The 17668-nt window shown below is 49.0% G+C and overlaps 4 protein-coding genes across 6 annotated transcripts; 1 reads left to right on the plus strand and 3 right to left on the minus strand.

The window, feature by feature from the left end:
* The first annotated feature begins 36 nt into the window (after positions 1-36).
* Positions 37-3022, plus strand: lg11h6orf89 (linkage group 11 C6orf89 homolog). Of its 2 annotated transcripts, none has more exons than XM_061291937.1 (8): positions 37-195; positions 711-917; positions 1033-1198; positions 1323-1471; positions 1541-1698; positions 2014-2149; positions 2232-2355; positions 2551-3022. In XM_061291937.1, exons 2-8 carry the CDS (start codon positions 729-731, stop codon positions 2631-2633), a joined length of 1005 nt encoding a protein of 334 aa, XP_061147921.1. In that variant the 5' UTR covers positions 37-195; positions 711-728; the 3' UTR covers positions 2634-3022. The 2 variants fall into 2 exon arrangements, with proteins under 2 accessions (XP_061147921.1, XP_061147922.1); XM_061291938.1 differs by lacking the exon at positions 37-195 and adding an exon at positions 214-381.
* A 319-nt stretch (positions 3023-3341) lies between these two features.
* dram2b (DNA-damage regulated autophagy modulator 2b) lies at positions 3342-6604 on the minus strand. 2 transcript variants are annotated; one of them, XM_061291939.1, is made up of 8 exons: positions 6410-6604; positions 5425-5583; positions 5201-5268; positions 4946-5091; positions 4588-4765; positions 4227-4309; positions 3807-3899; positions 3342-3728 (listed from the first exon to the last, which is right to left on the minus strand). In XM_061291939.1, exons 2-8 carry the CDS (start codon positions 5553-5555, stop codon positions 3606-3608), a joined length of 822 nt encoding a protein of 273 aa, XP_061147923.1. In that variant the 5' UTR covers positions 5556-5583; positions 6410-6604; the 3' UTR covers positions 3342-3605. The 2 variants fall into 2 exon arrangements, with proteins under 2 accessions (XP_061147923.1, XP_061147924.1); XM_061291940.1 differs by having other exon boundaries at positions 5425-5600.
* A 465-nt stretch (positions 6605-7069) lies between these two features.
* On the minus strand, positions 7070-9735 carry zgc:153675 (uncharacterized protein LOC768179 homolog). The gene is made up of 3 exons (XM_061290397.1): positions 9430-9735; positions 8621-8708; positions 7070-8361 (listed from the first exon to the last, which is right to left on the minus strand). The coding sequence occupies exons 1-3, from the start codon at positions 9436-9438 to the stop codon at positions 8075-8077; spliced, it is 384 nt and encodes a 127-aa protein (XP_061146381.1). The 5' UTR covers positions 9439-9735; the 3' UTR covers positions 7070-8074.
* A 593-nt stretch (positions 9736-10328) lies between these two features.
* On the minus strand, positions 10329-17625 carry ippk (inositol 1,3,4,5,6-pentakisphosphate 2-kinase). Its single transcript, XM_061290391.1, has 14 exons — positions 17407-17625; positions 15643-15702; positions 15238-15333; positions 14035-14101; positions 13848-13966; positions 13553-13642; positions 13425-13483; positions 13276-13348; positions 12973-13122; positions 12796-12904; positions 12282-12417; positions 11662-11764; positions 11489-11589; positions 10329-11390 (listed from the first exon to the last, which is right to left on the minus strand). The coding sequence occupies exons 1-14, from the start codon at positions 17485-17487 to the stop codon at positions 11180-11182; spliced, it is 1455 nt and encodes a 484-aa protein (XP_061146375.1). The 5' UTR covers positions 17488-17625; the 3' UTR covers positions 10329-11179.
* Positions 17626-17668: the final 43 nt, after the last annotated feature.

Consider the following 17668-nt stretch of genomic DNA (forward strand, 5'->3'; position numbering starts at 1 on the left):
GTCATTTGAGAAGCGGCCGCCTGGTGGCGACAGCTCGCCCATAGCGTCGAAACACAATCTGTAGAAGAAGAGCAAGCCTGCTGCAGGTGTTATCGGAAGTAGCCATGCGCGGAATGTTGCGGAAAAAACATCGATTACACTTCTATTAGTACAACACCGACAAGGACGCCCTCCTCCTTGTTGTCTGGCTTTAGGGTGAGCTGGTTCCGTTTTGTGTCGCGTTAAAGAAGCGCAGTGTTTAAAGTCTGAAAGGTGATGCTTGGTAGCATCCCTTCAACGTCCGGGAAGTGAAGGAGCTGACAAGGGATTCTTCCCTCTGCTTTCTACCTCTCAATGAAGTCAATGAAGTCAATGAATCGACACTGCTAACAAACTAACGTGGCAAGTAAACACAAGCTAGCCTCGGCTGCTAGTTCCAAAGTGCAAACACGGAGGAGAATAGTCATAATAATGTACAGGATGGCATCTTGTACGTAACTAACTGCGCCTCCGTTTAAGATAGAAATTTGGCACAGTAATGAGACAACTTTCCTTATGTATTGTCTTATTAGATATTATGTTAAGGTGTGCTTTATAACTACAGTATAATAGTACACCACAGAGAAATCAAACAGTCGTTTAAATCCTAGGTTCTCTGGCTGTTCTAAAATGTGCCTACAAGCTGTCTTTCTAAAGATGACTCATTTGAATCGTGAAAAACTTCCCCATAGGAGCCGACCGCTGTCACCATGGGAACAACAATGAGCGAGCCCTGCATCTACGACAAGCTGTCGGAGAGCATCGACGTCTTGCGCCAGTCCGGCTATCGTTACGGCATGTCCGAGCGGGAGATCGAGCGCTTCATCAAGCGCATGCTGGAGACCAACGAACCCCGACGTGACCCCCCGCAGTTCCCCCTCCTCAGGGCCACCGCCAAGGTAGGCTTTTCAATGTATACCTTGCTCAGTTCCCGAAAAGTCTCACGACATTTACCCGAATCGCTGTCAAACTGAAACGTTTGAATTCCGACTTTGTTGTGTGTGTTTTGTGTAGTTGGTTGTTGCGCTGGGACTTCTGCTGATGGTGGCGCTGGCGTTCACATACCCACACAGCGAGCCGCACCTGGGCACCGCCCGCCCGGGATCTTGCAACTGGTCGTCGCCGCTTAGTCACGTGCGATTGCTGGCGCTGCCCATTGCGAAAAAGTACAACTTACAAGGTAAGTAAACACGTACACACACACACATATACATACACACACACACGACAGCTAAGCGACCTTCTGATTCATTTGGCCATTGTTTCCTCAAGAGCAGTGTCCCAATACTTTTGTCCACACGTAGGCTTCCACGAGTGGTGGAGTTCGGGCTCACCCAGACAGAGCTTGGTCAACTGCTCGGGTTGCGCCGAGATCTCCTCTGTACTGGAAGTGCCAGAGAGCCTTCGCGGTACCGTCACAATGCGTCGGGGGCCCCAGCTGGTCCAGTTGAAGGTAAACTCCTAAAAAAAAAAAAAGCCTTATTCTGGACCGATGGGCTTATGTATCATTTGCATCCCGCAGGGCGGCGAGTCCCTCAGCATTGAGCGGCGACAACTGGAGGAGCTCTACCTTGCACATTCGACTTCCATGTCGGTCCTGCTGGAGGACGATGACGATAGCGGCAAACACGACCTTAACACCGGCCTTCCGCAAGGGCCCGCCAATTTCACCCTGCTATGGTAGCACGCGTCACACACACACGCGCATCTAAGCCGCTTCACAAAAGTTGGTTCTATGAAGTCAACGCGATTTGGAAGACAAATAGGCAGTGGACTTGTTTTAGTTAAAAAAAATCTTTTGTAATAATTGTTATAAATGCTTATTTGTTTTTTCCATGAATGACTTTCTCATGGCTTATGATTGGCTAAAATGACCTTGCATTGAGGTGGTCACAGCGCCATCTGTTGGCTTCTTTTGGCAGCCATCAGATTTACTTTTATGATCGATTTTTGTATGGATTGATTTTTATTCCTTTTTTGCCGTTGTGTTGGTAGGAGGTTCCGCTCCCCGACTAGAGAGAAAGTGTTACGATGGCTTTTTCCCAAGGCCGAACTCTGCCCCCTTCTGGACACCGCTGGTACTATCGTACAACGCTGCCTGGTTACACACAACACAGATATCCACAACCAGGCCAGTACCAAATTCAGTTTTATAACCAATTAAAAGGTTGATTTTCCGGCGTATTTACTGTGCGTGTGTTTGTGTGTGTCAGGGCGTGAGGGTCCTGGGCTGGCTGGTGGTGGGCGAGGGGCTTCCGACACTGCGAGTTGTTCCCATTCAGCGATGCCAAAAGCACTGCAGCTCGTTCAACTTGTGGCTCAACCCCGGAGACATGGGTAACGGCCAGCGTCAGAATTAAGAAGAGCCCCGTGTCGCAGAATTTTTATCCATTCATTTGAAAATATTTTTCGGGGCGCTTGCACACTAAAAAAAAAAAAACACCATTAAGCTTTTGAATTTTAATTTGAAGCCATGTCAGCAGCCCCATGCCATAGTCACTCACGTCATGCGTCTTCCTCTGCCATGTCCAGTGTACGCCGACCCTCGCTACTGGCAAATGGCGCTCTTCCCGGGACAAGGACAGAACATCGTGTGTGACGGCTCTGCCTTTTAGCGCTTTGAAGGCGAATGTCCCGACGTGGCGCCGGCTCGCCTGCCCCCGGTCCCTTCTGCTGAGGACTCCTCACGCTGCAAACGTTGACCTGTGACAAGGCGTGCCAGAAACGTGACGGCAAGGTGAAAAATCGAGTCTTGTAAAAAGGCGGGAAGGAAGGACTCACTTTCATTGTCGCCTTCTAGGACCGCTTTGATGGTGTTCAATTTTGCACAAAAGAGGAAAAAGCTGCTTTATCTTGTTTCTTCTGTCTTATTTATTGCTACTGTTGGATGTTTGACACATGCACACGTCTGCTGCTTTTTACATGTGTTGAAACGTTGCTGTACTTTGCAACAAGTCATGGGACCAAAAACCTGGCTGCAAGATGAATAAAAACATAAATATGATTTTTTTTTTTTTAAATCAAGTTTAAACATTGACAGGAAATGTCTTGCACGATCTTGCAAACAATATAATTGATGACATGATTAAATCAGAATTTTTGACAAAAAAGATTTCAGGTTGAGCTTAACCTGTGCGTTCGGTTCATGTCAGTTGTAATATTTTGTGTCATTTTGCACAAAGGTTCTTATCTCGTCAAAATTCAATTCACGTGCGTGTTTAGCATATGTACAGAAACCATGAAACAACTCTTGACTAGAATTTGAAATGAGTAGTTTTTAAAAACTTTAAAAAAACATAACCACAGAACAACAACCTCCCATGTGCCTTCAAAGAGTGAGTAGTTTTATTTTATTTTTTCTCCATACAACAAAGATTATTTTTGCATATATTTGCATTCTTTTCAGTGTCAAAAAGCGAACAGCCGCAACTGAGCTTGACCTATTTGCCAAGTCTCGGCCATCATCGCAAGTGCTGTCAAACTAATTCTTCTGTTTCTGTCAGCGTGACTGACTAAGAAATGGTGCAAAGAGTGAAAAGTGCCTGCAAAAGTTGTGTGTCGGTGTGAGTTTTTAGTACTTGTCAGGGTCACGTGTCTCCCTGCAATAGCGGGGACGACTCTGAGGTGTCGGGTTTGTTGGGGACGCTCCGGGCCGGCCGGTCGTACAAATGGTCGCATTCCATCAGCACCTCGGCTCGGAGTTTGATTTTCTTCAAGGAAGAATTCACGGAAAGGTCAGCAAAACGCTGGCGGTGAGAAAACGCTGGCAAAAGGATGGCCGCGAATACCTGGAAGTCTCGTATGAAGGTCAGGAAGAAGCTGATGAAGGACAACGCCAGCGACCACTCGCACACCGTGCTGATGATGTGAGCTGTGTAACCCTGGACACATTGAAGAAAGAAAAAAAGTTCTGTCACATTTGTTGTCTTCTTCTGCACCGTCTCATATCAGGGAAGCTAAACTCGCCTCAATTCAACAGGAAATGGCCAAATTAAAGTCCCAATGAGCGTCGTCACACACACACATCTGGTGCCATTTTTATAGTCTTTAGTATGACCCGGCCGACCTTTCAGTCTCAGGGCGGACACTAGGTTAGAAATGATATGTACAAAAGAATCCAACCGCTCGGTTCCTTTGTTGTTCTTTTGATTGAGCTGGTATCAGAGCAAGTTGCAAGTCAGACGAAGACTCAGGGGAACGCCACCCACCGTCTCTCCGGGCTTCCAGTGCAGCTTGCGGGCGACATCCACTCCAGGGAGGCTGCTGTACATGACGACGGACGACACAAACACTGAGAGGCGGAGCTTAAGGAAGGCCACGACAGCAAAGAGCCCCAGATCCCACCGCTCCCGGCCGCCGACGGCCAAAAACGACAATCGATACCAAACGTACTAATTGCTCAAGGCTGTCCATCATCCATCCATCAATGATCCCTCAACGTATCCACGCGTCCATCCTTGTTCCACCTATCAGCCACAATCTGCCATCCATCAAACCATTCATCAGCCATGCTCCATCTTTCTTCTCATCCATCCATTCGACGAGGCGTCTCTAACTATGGAAGGATACTGGCCAGGACGCTAGCGGCGGTCCAGAGCGCCAGGGCGAGGCGGACGTGGAAGAGGCTCCGAGCGTGCACGCGAGGCTGCATGCGCTGCGACAGCAGCGTCTGCGCCAGGATGTACAGAGCGCCCACGCCCAACGTCAGCACGGCTCCCAGCAGGTGAGCCCAGAAGAGCGTCGTCTTCTGCAACGGCGTCAACAGGACGGACGTCAGTAAACACAGCGCTCATTTGGATGACAAAAGAATCAATCAATTCGACCCGTACGTCACTTAAGTACACGATTGAGGTTTTGCTGGAAGACTTTTCCATTCGGAAAGAGATTCAAGAGAGCACGGCGAAGCTGGAGCGAAGACGCCCCTCACCTGGAAGTTGGCCACCACGCACAGGCCCAAGGAGCTGAAGAGTCCCAGCAGCAACCCGCAGCGGTTCAGTCTGTAGACACAGCCGTTGTCGGCGCCGCTCGTCAGCGCCTCCACTTGCTTGTAGCGCACGTACACGGTGGCCATGCCTGCACCCGTGGCGTGCGGATGCCATTCAGACAGTCCCCAGAAAAACGTGAAATAGAAACAATAAAATAGAAGATGCCTTGCTGTGTTGCACGCTTGTTTAAGGCTCACCTAAAAAGGCCGACACATCCAGCATGATGCCAAACACACACCTCTCAGGTGCCATTGCGCCCGTGTCGCTGAAAACGACAAGAACATTTTGAAAGAGAAAAGCAAGAAAGGATTTTTAGTCTCGCCACGGAAACATCTGCAGGACAGTACAAAGAGCCAGGGCTACCTTCAATTACAGGTACAAAGGTCAAAACAAGCAGCAGTTAGAAATAGCACATTTGCACCTGATGTAGGGCACCAGAGGGTCCACGTGTCTCAGGACCACCGCCATGACGTAAGCAAAGATGAACGCCGCCGCCGTCCACACCACCAGGAGGGCCGGCAGGAAGCTGAGGCCCTGCTGGAACCACCACATGACTTCCGTTTCCGCTCTCGATTGTGTGCTGGAAGAAAATGAACACTGGAATATTATTTAATTTTGGCCAATCATCCATAAACCGATTTAATTGATGCCACCCACCAATGAGAGAATACATCTTCACTCGGATTATGATGTATTAATCTGTCATCAAATTTGGAAAGCTCCAAAGCAAAACAGTCTAAAGGTGTACAATTTTCAACTGAAAAAAATGTGTCCTATCTTGTAACTTTAAACAAAATATGGTTTAGTTCTCAATATGCTGCAGTGGACAACCAAAACAATAAATATACGATTAAATTATGACTTTTTTTTGACAGTGGTAATGAAAAATGTGTACAGGTTTTATTAGGATGGAAGCGTGGGGCTAATAAAATATGTGACGTCACTGAGTAATTATTGGGCAGCAGTTTCGAAACGAGATCATGAGATTTCCCTCTCAAATCTAGGAAGCTACCATATCGTAAAATTCTTCAAAAACGAAACTTGCAAACAAATCGGGAGGGAAAGCAAGCCAATCGAAAGCGACACAGCCATGGGAAGTCAATTGCATAATTAACGCCAACGCATTTGCGTCCGAAACCAAACTCCGGAGACATGCACGACCACTTAAACACTCTAAAACGAATTTAAGTCTATTGTAAAACAGATCACATCTTCTGAATCGGGTGCGATGATCCGGCTAACTTGTTTTAACGTCAACATTGCGCGACAGCACATCACCTAATCAATGACTTCAGCGGAACTTCAGTCTTTTGCAAGTCTTTGCCCGAGCGATGCTTTATCAGACAGAACTTATTAGTTCCCCTTCTTTAAGTTGGGCAAACAACCAAATAATAAATGAAACTCACATTACTCAAGCGAGCAAAGGCTTTGGCAGCAATCGGCGTAGCTCATTTCAAACTCAGACTTTGACGTAGTTCATTGAAGACCGTTAATCGATTGCCTTTTTTGGTCGGCTTGTTTCAAAGCAAACAATGCCAATGTCGTTTTCAGTCACTCCGCGTTGTGAGGAAATAGTGCCCATGCGCGCTGCCAAACCAGCCATACCGCGCATGCGCCAACCGACCACCCATATCTATGGTGTGCAATCAAGAACAAACTTAAAATTGGTTTGAAAGATGATCAAATTCAAAGACAGTCATTTAATTGGTTTTGGATGGATAGATGAATGGATCTTTTCTACTTTTTTTCCTTCTTTTCACCTTTTTCTTTCTTTTCTCTTTCTTTCATTTCTTTCTATTTCTCCATTCGGCAATGCTGGTGCCTTCTACCACACCTCGGCCTATGCAGATCGCTTCGGATCGGATCTTTTTCTTCCCTGGGACCGGTGCGCTCATCGGTCGGAACACCGGGTCCCTCGCCTTGGCCTCGCAGCCGCGACCCCTGTGGGGAGTCCGCTCCCTCGTGCTCGTCGGAACCAACGACCTTCCCCACGGTGACCAATATGGACGGCTTGATCAACTCAAATCGGCAAGGTAGCAAATGCAATGAATGAGATGCTTGCTGCATTTCCATTTTCAAACTACTTTATTGATATATCAAAAAGACACATCCGAGTGACAGATTCCCATCGTCAACGACTCCATCTCACCGGCAGAGATGCGCTGGCACTTTGAAATGTGGTAGAAAACATCCACAGACAGCAGTCAGTCAAGTTGAACTTACACATTGGCTTGTACTGAGCAAGCAGGCACTTCTTTCTTTTTTCCCATCTATTGCAGAAAAAAGCATTTCAACAGCAAAAACATCGGTTGGAAATAGTCTATTCCTTGCGAGTGTTCGCTTTCGTATCGATTGTTTTAAACACACAACACAAACGTATACAAAGGAGTACTATGAGGCCCGCAAAAGAAAAGACGACAAGAAATGTCGTGACGGAATGAGAGTAAGGTTTGCTTCGACTTGGTCTTACTTTCTGGGAAGGCTACGAAATCAATTATCAATGCATTTTTCTCCCCAAAAATGACTTGTGGGGGGGGGTATAGAATGCCTCAATTTTATTTTTTTTTTTTAAACTTATTTGCAACAAAACAAATGCATGTTATTTGTCTTGAAACATAGGCGTAAATTAAAAATTTGAGAAAAATCCACCTCTCCAAAGTATGACTTGTTCCCTCCCTAAATAGGCTTTTTATTGTGAGCTCCTGCCTTGTGCGGCACTTTCTCTCCTGTCCAGTTGGGGGGGGGGGGGGGGGGGGGGGGGGAATTACTCCTTGCTGGAACTTGGAACACAAGGCTCTTCCTTCGCATGAAATTGAGCACGAGTGTTGAAAGCGACAAAACAAGAAATTGCAAAATATTGGTCAAGACCAGTCCGGATTGCACTCGCTCAAGATTGATGGGCACAGGTCGCCCGTGTGTGGCGCGCTTTCCATTCCGTGCCAAAAACCTGGACTCAAGTTGATGATGCTCATTGGTGTGTGTGTGTGTGTGTGTGGGGGGGGGGGGCATTGGAGGCTTCAAAAGGACGAGACGGCACGCGCAGCCTCTGCCAAAGTTCTCATGGGTCAGCCTCACTCCGCCTTGTCCTTTCTTTTGGTGGTGAAGGGCACCTTGTTGGCCACAGTGGCGCCCACTGAGGACACACCACCCGCCACGGCCGACACACCGCCCTTCACCAGGCCCACGCCGGCGGCCGGCACAGCGCCGACGGCTGACTTGGTGATCTCCAGGCTCTTGCCGCCCACCCAGGCCACACCGCCCACGGCCGCGCCCACCACGCCCTTGGTGACGCTGAAGAGGCCTCCCGTCACCCGCCACATTATGCCAGGCTGCGCCGTCGCGTGCTCCTTGCACGAGTCTGCCGGGACACAAAACCAATCAACCAATGGATGAGGGGCGGGGGGAAGCGGGGGGGGGGGGGTTTGCTTGTTGACTCAGTTGGACTACGTAAATCACATATAGAAGCACTGCCATGGTGAGTGGTACAGCTCGAGCGAGATTTGGTAGATGCGTGTGCAGGAGGCGACATGCAAACACATATTGCGCCATGTTCCCTGAGGACAGCCACGATGGCGGTGTGTGTGTGTGTGTGTGTTAATACTCTGGCGCCGGCTTACCCTCAGCAGTCCCAGTGCAGGCGAGCTCCGTTTGATCGGAGGCCAGGGTCATGCCCGGCTGAGGCTCCACATTGACGTTATTCGCATTCTGCAGAAAATATGGAACACAAGAGGACATTTTTCGCATGCTTGAAATCATCACTTCACATGTTATGCAGCACTGGTTAGGCCAGATTTGATGACACCACTGGTGGCTGCACTCAGCCAACATAGGCGGCCAGGTCATGGCTTTCTAGCCAACGTGGTTCGGGATGGAAAGCCACGACTCAAAACACCAGGTTAACCACATCGATTGACTCCACATAAATAATTGATCAATTCTTAGGTACATGTTGAATACACCTTCCTATCTATTACTAAATTTGATAATAAAGTCGCTTGGCTCTATGCTGGACATATTTATGGACAGCCTTTCCGTCCGTTCATTTTTCTACACACTTTTACAGGACATTCTGCAGGATCGCGTGCGTGCGTACGAGAGAGAGCGAGCGAGCGAGCGAGAGAGAGCGAGAAAAAAAATGTCATCATGCGTCGACGATGAATAACGGTCAACATAAGCGAGCTCAAAATGAAAATCGTAGTTAGGGAAAAAAAATTGAAGGCCTTGAGGGGGGGGGGGAGCATGTAGCGTAAACGTGCACTCTATTTGCACATTTAAAACATTCTAAACATTTTTACATAGTTGAAAAACTAAATGGGAGAGAGTGGGGGGGCGAAAGGTGCTGAAGATCTTGGAAGAACTAAACCTGGACAAGGCACTAAAAGCGTAGCTGAGTATGACATCAATGTGAAGGTTTGTGAGGAGTTACCTTGACCATTGTGCCACCTGGATGGCGCAGGAGCAACTTGACGCTGCTTGTCTGTCAGCCTGTGACGACTCGGAGTGAGCAGCTCCAAAGTGGAGAAGGCTCGCCGCGACCGGCCTTCTTTGCCCTGCTGCTCGTGCAGGCGTCTTGTCTCCTCGCAGGTTGGCTTTGCTTCGCGGGCGGCGCCACGCACGCACCGGCGATCCTCGTCGTCGTCTTGGGTCTTCTTCGCCTCTTGTTCGCGTCTTCTTCTGCACTTCTGCCGACGTGGCGCCGCGCACATCACCGTACACACAAACACTAAGGTAATTGCAGGCATGTACGCACGCACGCAGCTTCTGGCCAGCGCCTTCAAAATAAAACACATTGTTTTCTTCATTAGAATCCTTATCTGTTTAAGGCTTGGTAAAGTTTCTCAGGTATTTTGTACCAACTAAAAGAAAGTGCTGAAACGCAACCCACTAAAAATCAAGACAAAATACAAACTGTCTGTCTCACAAGGTTCGTTTTTGATCATAAATCACAATGTCGCAGCCTATGTCCTGTCATAGGCCACGAGCATATTTCAAAGTCGACGTGCGGCCCAATTATCACCAGAACTGCGTAGTAGACTGAAATGGTACCTGAGATTTCCTCGCCTTTATTGTGAAGACAGGAAATGGCTCGGGGGCGTTTCAACTTAATCTCCGGAAGGATCCAACTCCGGATCCCGCACGCACATGTAAACGTGGGAGTGTGCGCGCATGTACCCGACTAGAGGGAGTCACACAACCATAAAAGTCAAGGGTGTTAAAGGTCAAGAGCATGTTGGTGATGTTGGAGGCGACTTTGATTGACACAGAACAAGAGAAGTCAAAGGGTGCGAATCAGATGGACGGTGAAAACAACTAGAAAGGATAACGTGTGTTTCAAAGTGTTTTACTTTGCTCCAGTCTAAATTGTGAACGTGACAGCAGAGCTCCTTGGTCAAAATCTACAAAAATAAATAATTTACATACAAAATGGCAGAACAAGCAGTCTTTCTTTTCACAAATAGTTTTGTACCCCCACCAAATGTTTGCACGCACGCCACCATTTTAAAAATTCCTCCAAAGTCTATAAATCTTTTTTTTTCTTTTTTCTTTTTTTAAAACCATGATCCTTACACTTTATTTGGGGTCTTTTCTTTTTCTCTGATCCATTCATGCATACTGTAGGTGGCGCAGCCCCTCCCACAATGGACGCAAAACTCATCCTGACAGTCCAGAGTAGATCGCGTCGGAAAAATACCCACGTGCAGATGGCACCACGAGCAAAGATGCCGACAGGAAGTGACATCGCACGTATCCCTTTCCACGCCGCGTGTAAAAGTCAACCTATCATCCCAGTGTGGCGCTTTTTGTGTGAATATGAACTTCAATGTAGCAATCTCAGGAGCGCAACGTTCCGGACTGCGACCTCGTGCGTCAAAGCTGCTCATAACAACGTCATGCTTTTGTTCACAATCTTGGGCTCAGAAACATAAGGATCGTTTGAAAGGGGGCACACGCGGGGTCACATGAGCTCAGGTAAAAATGCGTTCCAGCTCAGGTCCTCGGCGCCTTGGCAATACATTCAGCAAATGACATCACGACCAGCCTCCAAGGCTGTCTTGGCACGATCCAGGAAAGCAGCGTTGCCACGGCGATGCCTAAACTCAAGGTCCTTGGGAATCCGTTCAGGGAGTCGAAACTTACGCCAGAGGAATTCCCGGGAAGCGGCGGTCGGTGCCCACTCACACGGGCCTGAAGTGCAACGTGCGGTCGTCGCGCTCAGAGGCGGCCAGTGTTCTGGCGTAGCACTGCACAATCTTGTGGTCCAGACTCAGCTGCAGGGGGATGCTGTCCAGTGGCTTGGGGTCGAGGTCCAGCATGGACACCGAGTAGGAGAAGGCGGGCGTTCGGGACGACAGAAAGTCCTGCAGGCGACGCTGAGCGGCACACAAGCTGAAAGTCCGTTGCGCCAGAGTTAAAGCGGTGAGCCAGAAAGGACGGCGAGCACAAGCGCGGCGCATTTGAAACCAGCTCCAAATTCGGGCACTCACGTGTCCTGGTCGTCGTCATCCTGGTCACTGGTGGCGCTGGGCACGAGGGCGACCATGATGGAGCAGTCCTTGGCCGTCATGGCGACGCGGTACTGATGCACCTGAAGGTGAAATGGAAGTGGGCGGGGCCAGCTGGGCAGGCGTTGCCGCCACGGCAACACATTTTGTCTCACCTTTGACACAGCAAAGTTCAGCGAGCCGTCATCCTCCGCGGGACACTTCTGGAGACGCTCCAGGAAGGCCTCGTTGTACGGACCGTCCACCTGGAGGCTGGTCCTGGGGGGCGGGGTCACAGGAAAGCAAGTCAGGACCAAGTCTTTCCCATACTTTGGAAACTTTCCCATATGCGACGCTATAAATGCAAATGTTTTTTGGACTCTCGCACTCAATCCTGAAACAATTTCGGAAACTTTCATACTCAATCTTGACTTTTTTACGCTAGCTACTGTTCTCTTTAGTTTCTTTTTTTTGCATACACATGACTAAAAGACCCACACGCAGACAAACAAGTTTTCCTTTTTTTTTTTTGTTGACTCACACTAAAAGCTCTCACACTCAAATATTGACATTTTCCACTCACCCGCATGACTCGAGTGCTCATGCTTTTTTTCCTCTCATGTGGTCCCCAACAGTCTTGCACATTCGCTCCACTGACACTTCCACAGACAACGCTGACATTTTCCCCTCGCACACAATTGAAAGAGACACTCGCACCGCTCTCACGTTCACTTTACGGCGTGTCACTCGCTTTCTCGATTGCGAGCCTGCAAGCGCGGCCTCGTGTGCCAATCACCTCTCCTTGGGGAAGTCACGCAGGTGTTGTTCCACTCGCCGGTAGAGCGGGTAAAGGCCTTCGATGTTCAAGTTGTCCAGCATTTGCGTGCGCAGGATGCGGGACAGAACGCTTTCGCTGGGCAAACCTTGAGAGCCTGCGTACAACAGCGACACGGTCAGCGTGTTGGCTGGGGGGGGGAAACAATTCGGAAAATCGATTTCGCCCGTGTCGCGAGATCGTCTTGCGACATGCCGTCAAAGCATTTAGTCCGCCCGGAAGACGAGCGGACCCCGCGTGGAGACGTCAACGCGATTTGACGTTTCATCCCAATTGAGCCCGTGCCAAGAAACGCTACACCGCCGCTTGGTCCGTGTCACGATGACGACGATGCATCGCACGACAGATGGCACCGTTTTCCTCAAGGTGTTGCACCAAGAGGACGTGCGACGTCACCAGGACTTAGCCAGTGTCGTTTTCGTCAAGATGACAAACGGGGATAGAAAAAGTGGCGGCGGGGGGGGTGTGCTTTCACCGTATCGCTGTCGCTCCTTGTTGAAAAGACTGGCGTCGCAGAAAGTCCGTCCCTCCTGCCGTCGCTCTGCCACGCCGCCGCCGCCGCTGAGTAGGGCGTTGACCAGCACCTGCGCAGTGAAACTCTGCCAGCTCAGCGACCCGGAACGCCAGCAGGGCTTGGCGGGCCAGCGCTCACCTGGATGAAGTCGCTGAGGACGGCTTTGCCGCTCACGTGGATGCAGTTGGCGTACAGGAAGTAAGGCCGCAGGTGGTAGAGCAGAGAGTTGAGGTCTGACGAGTCCTCGCCGCCGGTGCACTCTTTGCTGGCGTATATGCACTGACCCCCCTGACACACACACACACACACACACGTTTGTTTCTGTCTTTTGCAGCTGAATCAAAAGGAGCCAAGTGGGGAAGGGGCGACTTGGGTCAAACCCGTTGCCTGGCAATGACGTTCGACTCATTACGAGGGATGGACAAAGGCTAGTTGCGGCACCTTGAAGATTTTGAAGTTGTTCTGAGGTTCTTCGATGAGCTGGCGGACAGCAAAGTGCATCCTGGCTCTGCTCCTGCGGGAACAAGCGGCGGGCGAGGCGTCACGTAGCCCGCCAAAGGCACTCGCTCATTCGGTGGCGGCCCACTCACCCCGAGAACAAGTCGAGCGGGCAGTAGAGGCTGCGTCTCTTCCAGCGCCCGCTGGCCACCTGTCAAAGCCAAAGCACGTTACGGGTGGCCTCGGCGGTCGGTGGCGTTGCTGCTGCGCCCGAGCCCACCTTGTAGTGTTGGTGCATGCAGAAGCGACACACTTTGTTCTTGATGTCTCGGCTGATGTGCTTGGCGGACGGCAGGAAGCCGCACTTGGGCTGAGGAGCACACACATGTGCAAGGCGCGAGTGAACACGGGTTGGAGCGCTGTTGAGTGACATGCTTTTGTACACTCGGCGCCGCCTGCGTCATTCGGATTCTTCTTTGGGTAGGGTCATGTTTGAAACGGGTTATTCGGATTGCGGCGGGGCAACGCTTGCGTTTGCGACCTACCAAGCAAAGGTGACGTGCGCGAGCGCTTACCTTGATTTCCACGCAGAGCGGCGGCATGTGCGTGTGCTGCAGGAGGCCGGGCCACGTCAGGTTGGGCAAGCACAGCGCGCAGCCACTGTAGATGTCCATCACTTTGTCGCGGCGCCATGCTAACGCACACACGCACGGGTCAGTGAGCGGCTTGTTTTGTTGCCCAACGCGCTCGTTGCCGTCTTACCGGGTCGTTGATGTTGAACTTTGATGGAGAGCTGCCGCACAAACTCCAGCGGCAGCTTGACCACTTCCTACGAGCACAAGAGAAAAATGTTTTCCCTCCAATGACTTTCTTTTGGCTATAAGGTTACTTGATTGTCTTGTTTTCAACTAATACTTGTGGGATTGTTATGTTTTTTTTTTTTTAACACGTCTAATATTTGTGTTAACGTGTAGTATAAATGACATACAGAAAATAAGGTATAAATATGATACATGTACATATGTGTGTCTGTAAGCATGTGTGCGTAACATAAGTAGTTGTAGTTTAAGTATACATACAGTGAATATGTTTTTAGAGCTCTTATTATTATAACAACGTTTTTATAAGAAGGTCCAAGTGTACATACTGTAAATATGCTTTTAGAATTCTTATTATACCATTTGATAGCGTTTAAAGAAACCGCACCAAAGCGGCTTGCTCTGAGCCGCACGTCAAAACAAGTAGAAAAGAGGGACTTGTGATGCTATCAAAAGGAGGAATTCAGACAAAATGGTCGCTGTTCCACTTTATATGGACCCCAACTGAATGAGCAAAACAGAGGAACTTATTATTAACGTGATACGTAAGCTTTAAGGGATGTGATGATGATCATTTTTTTTTTTTTTTTCCTTGCGTACGCCCTGTTGACGCCTCAGGGCCAACGCACCGTGTCTGCAACATTCAAAGAAGAAACAATGTTGCATTTTATCCAAGCCAGACGTCAGATGACTGACTGACCCGATAACGAGAACACTGCGACTTCTTGTCTTCCGATGATCTTTTTTTAAAGCAAAAAAAAGTTGCTAAAAAAAAAAGCCCCATGAAGACTTCTTTGGGATCTCCGGGAAAGCTTCCAACATTCGGTGTTGATATTCGGAGAGACGTTGTCGTCAATGTTTCCTGCGGTTCCTTATTCGGAGCATTTTGCCAATGATGGACGAAGCAAAAAAACTTTAGCAACGTATTTTCCTCCCCAGTGGGAACGTTCAAGACTATTAACGCTACGTGGGCTAAGCCCTTTCCTTCAGAATCAAACCTCCCTCAGCCAAAATGTAACCCCAAACTCAAAATGTTTGCATATCAGGTCACAAAACGCGCTTGGAAACATTCTTTCAACCGCTCAAAAGTGAATTTTCTCTCAGTGGCTCACGGCATTCTCATCATGCGGTCGGGCGGGCGCCTTACTCCGCTGTGGATGAACTTGTCGCCCAGCAGGCAGCTCATCACGTTGGAGCTGAAGTCCACGATGTTTTGGATCTGCCTGAAGGCCTGCTCTGCCGTCTGGAAGGCACACACAACACACACGCGGCACATGCTTGTCAAACTATCGCAAGAGAAAGTACAACTTGGACCGAGAGGACTTTTGAGGACGCTCGTCTTCAAGCGTCCGAGGGTTCCTTCAAAGGCGCTTGACTCTTTGAGGTTTCCGTCACCTCGGTGAGTCCACACCAAGACAAACCGGTTGAACGCACCAATGTGTGAGAAGTTGAGGCGTTTTCAAAAACAATTTCAGTAAATAGCACGCGTGTGTCACGTCATGTCTAGGCAAGCAGGGGAAAACAAAAGCACCAAAAAGAAACATTGCTTTACCTGTGGCGGGTTTTCAGAGTCCTCGGCGGGATATTTGAGCAGGCGAAGAACTTTGGACAGCTGTGAGGAAGCACAGTAGGATTCAGAATATGCACATTTGACGGCACCGTTCAATTCATGACATCAGAAAAAGAGCGATGTTGAGATGTCTTCGTCTATCAGAGGGGCAAAACTAGGTGCAAAGTCATCGATTAGCAAGTTAATGACAACTACTTGTCATTACCAAATTCAACAGTCATGGGGAAAAACCACAAAAGGTGCAACGTGTGACAAACAGACTGGTAAAAAAAAAAAAAACACGGAATGCCTAAAATGCTACAAGTGTTTTTTCTCAAATGATAACATCAAGGACAATGACTCAATAACTGCTCCAACTCCATTTTTTTCTCATGTTTGCTCAAAGGTACCTTCAGTTGTATCCAGCATTAAAAATAAACAAAACATTGGAAACACAAGACCGCTTTTTCACAACTGTGTACCGTATTTTTCGGGCTATAAGTCGCAGTTTTTTTCCCATGGTTTGGCTTGGGGTGCGACTTATACTCAGGAGCGACTTATATGTGAAATTATAAACACATTATTACTTGGTCATTAAGATACTACTTAATTTCTAGTATATCGCTTCACGTGTTATTTTCACACTAAACTGCATAAGGGCGCTCTAGGCCTGTGGAGTAATTGAAACTGCAACTGACGATGAGTCTGACGTCAGCGCCGCATTTACTTCCGGAGTCAGCGGAGTTGTTTATAAGTGACACAGAGGACGAAGATTTCGACGGATTTAATGATTTGGAGTGGCACAGATTGTTCGATAAACTCATTTGTTAAGATTGTTCGATAAACTCATTTGTTATAGTTATTTGAATAATTCCTAATATGTTACGTCAGGCATGTTCTCAGTTCCTCTTTTACGTGTTTATGTAACGTTAGCATACCGTACCGTTCAACCTGTTGCCTATTAATGTTTGTTTTGGGTGTTGGATTTTGTCAAATAAATTTCTCCCCAAAACGTGACTTATACTCAGGTGCGACTTATATGTGTGTCTTTTTCCCCTTTATTGTGCATTTTATGACTGATGCGACTTGTTCCCCGGTGCGACTTATAGTCCGGAAAATACGGTAATCGACACAGTCCAAGAAGTCAAAATCAGAGGACGTTCCCCCCCCCTCATTGAAGCAGCGCAAAGGCTTCAAAAGCTCGAATGTGTAGTCACAGCGCAAATAAACAAACAAATGGAGGAACCAAAGCAGGTGTGGTGTTTTGGAACGTGTGCTGTCATCACTTGTTGCTTAACAACGGCATGCTCGGGCTGGTCCGGCCGGCGCCTTGAGGGGATGGGGTGGGGGAGCGCAGCGCTTGTCCCTGAACAACCCACGCGCTTCAGCTCGGCTCGGCCGGCTGCCACCGGACCCGAGAGCACTTTCGGGATAGTCCGTGATGACAGCCCACCTGACGCCCACCCCACTGAACGTACACATCGGACGTGACGGTTATTTGTGACGTTTGGACGCGCATTCTCATTGTATTGTGGCCAAGCTAGCAAACCAGCCCAAGTGCGCTTTGTAGATCCAAATCCCCCCCTCCGGTTCGGTGGTGACACTTCCGCCATGCGCTTTCAAGTCACAATCATCCCCGGGAGGTTTCTACCCGACTATCCCGGCGAGTTGAGGCCGGCTGAAGGTGAGACAAAGTGTCAAGCGGCGGTCCGGAAGCCGCAGCCGGTCCGAGCACTTTAGCTCAACTTGGCTAGCCGACTGACTCACCTGTACGTGGGACACAACCAGGCTTTTGTTGCCCTCGCCGTGGTAGCGCCAGTCGTTTTCGTCCATTTTGTCCAGCTCCATCGCCTTCGGCGGCGCCGGGTGAGTTTCGACTCTAGCGAGACGGCCGCTTCGAAGTCCTCCAACTAGTTGTGAGTCGGACAGTTAGTTAGCAGTGCATTGACACACTGACTTCTGCCACAACCTGCCGGCTAGCGCCTCATTGCGCACACCAACTTCCGCTTACGTTTTCAAAGTACAGACA

The sequence above is a fragment of the Syngnathus typhle genome, linkage group LG11 (assembly GCF_033458585.1).
Source record: "Syngnathus typhle isolate RoL2023-S1 ecotype Sweden linkage group LG11, RoL_Styp_1.0, whole genome shotgun sequence".
Classification (NCBI taxonomy): Eukaryota; Metazoa; Chordata; class Actinopteri; order Syngnathiformes; family Syngnathidae; genus Syngnathus; species Syngnathus typhle.

Excerpts from the sequence above, each read along its gene's own strand:
- dram2b (XM_061291939.1), bottom strand. The coding sequence starts at position 5,555 with ATGTGGTGGTTCCAGCAGGGCCTCAGCTTCCTGCCGGCCCTCCTGGTG. Across the intron at positions 4,310-4,587 it reads CGCCGCTAGCGTCCTGGCCA|TGTTTGTGTCGTCCGTCGTC; the intron begins GTATCCTTCCAT and ends TCCGCCTCTCAG. Across the intron at positions 3,729-3,806 it reads CCTTCATACGAGACTTCCAG|AAAATCAAACTCCGAGCCGA; the intron begins GTATTCGCGGCC and ends TCTTCCTTGAAG.
- zgc:153675 (XM_061290397.1), bottom strand. Across the intron at positions 8,362-8,620 it reads CTGCACTGGGACTGCTGAGG|ACTCGTGCAAGGAGCACGCG; the intron begins GTAAGCCGGCGC and ends GTGTCCCGGCAG.
- ippk (XM_061290391.1), bottom strand. The coding sequence starts at position 17,487 with ATGGAGCTGGACAAAATGGACGAAAACGACTGGCGCTACCACGGCGAG. Across the intron at positions 14,102-15,237 it reads ACAAGTTCATCCACAGCGGA|GAAGTGGTCAAGCTGCCGCT; the intron begins GTAAGGCGCCCG and ends TTGTGCTCGTAG. Across the intron at positions 12,418-12,795 it reads CAAGGAGCGACAGCGATACG|GCTCTCAAGGTTTGCCCAGC; the intron begins GTGAAAGCACAC and ends TGTTGTACGCAG.
- lg11h6orf89 (XM_061291937.1), top strand. The coding sequence starts at position 729 with ATGGGAACAACAATGAGCGAGCCCTGCATCTACGACAAGCTGTCGGAG. Across the intron at positions 1,472-1,540 it reads CCCAGCTGGTCCAGTTGAAG|GGCGGCGAGTCCCTCAGCAT; the intron begins GTAAACTCCTAA and ends TGCATCCCGCAG. Across the intron at positions 2,356-2,550 it reads GCTCAACCCCGGAGACATGG|TGTACGCCGACCCTCGCTAC; the intron begins GTAACGGCCAGC and ends TGCCATGTCCAG.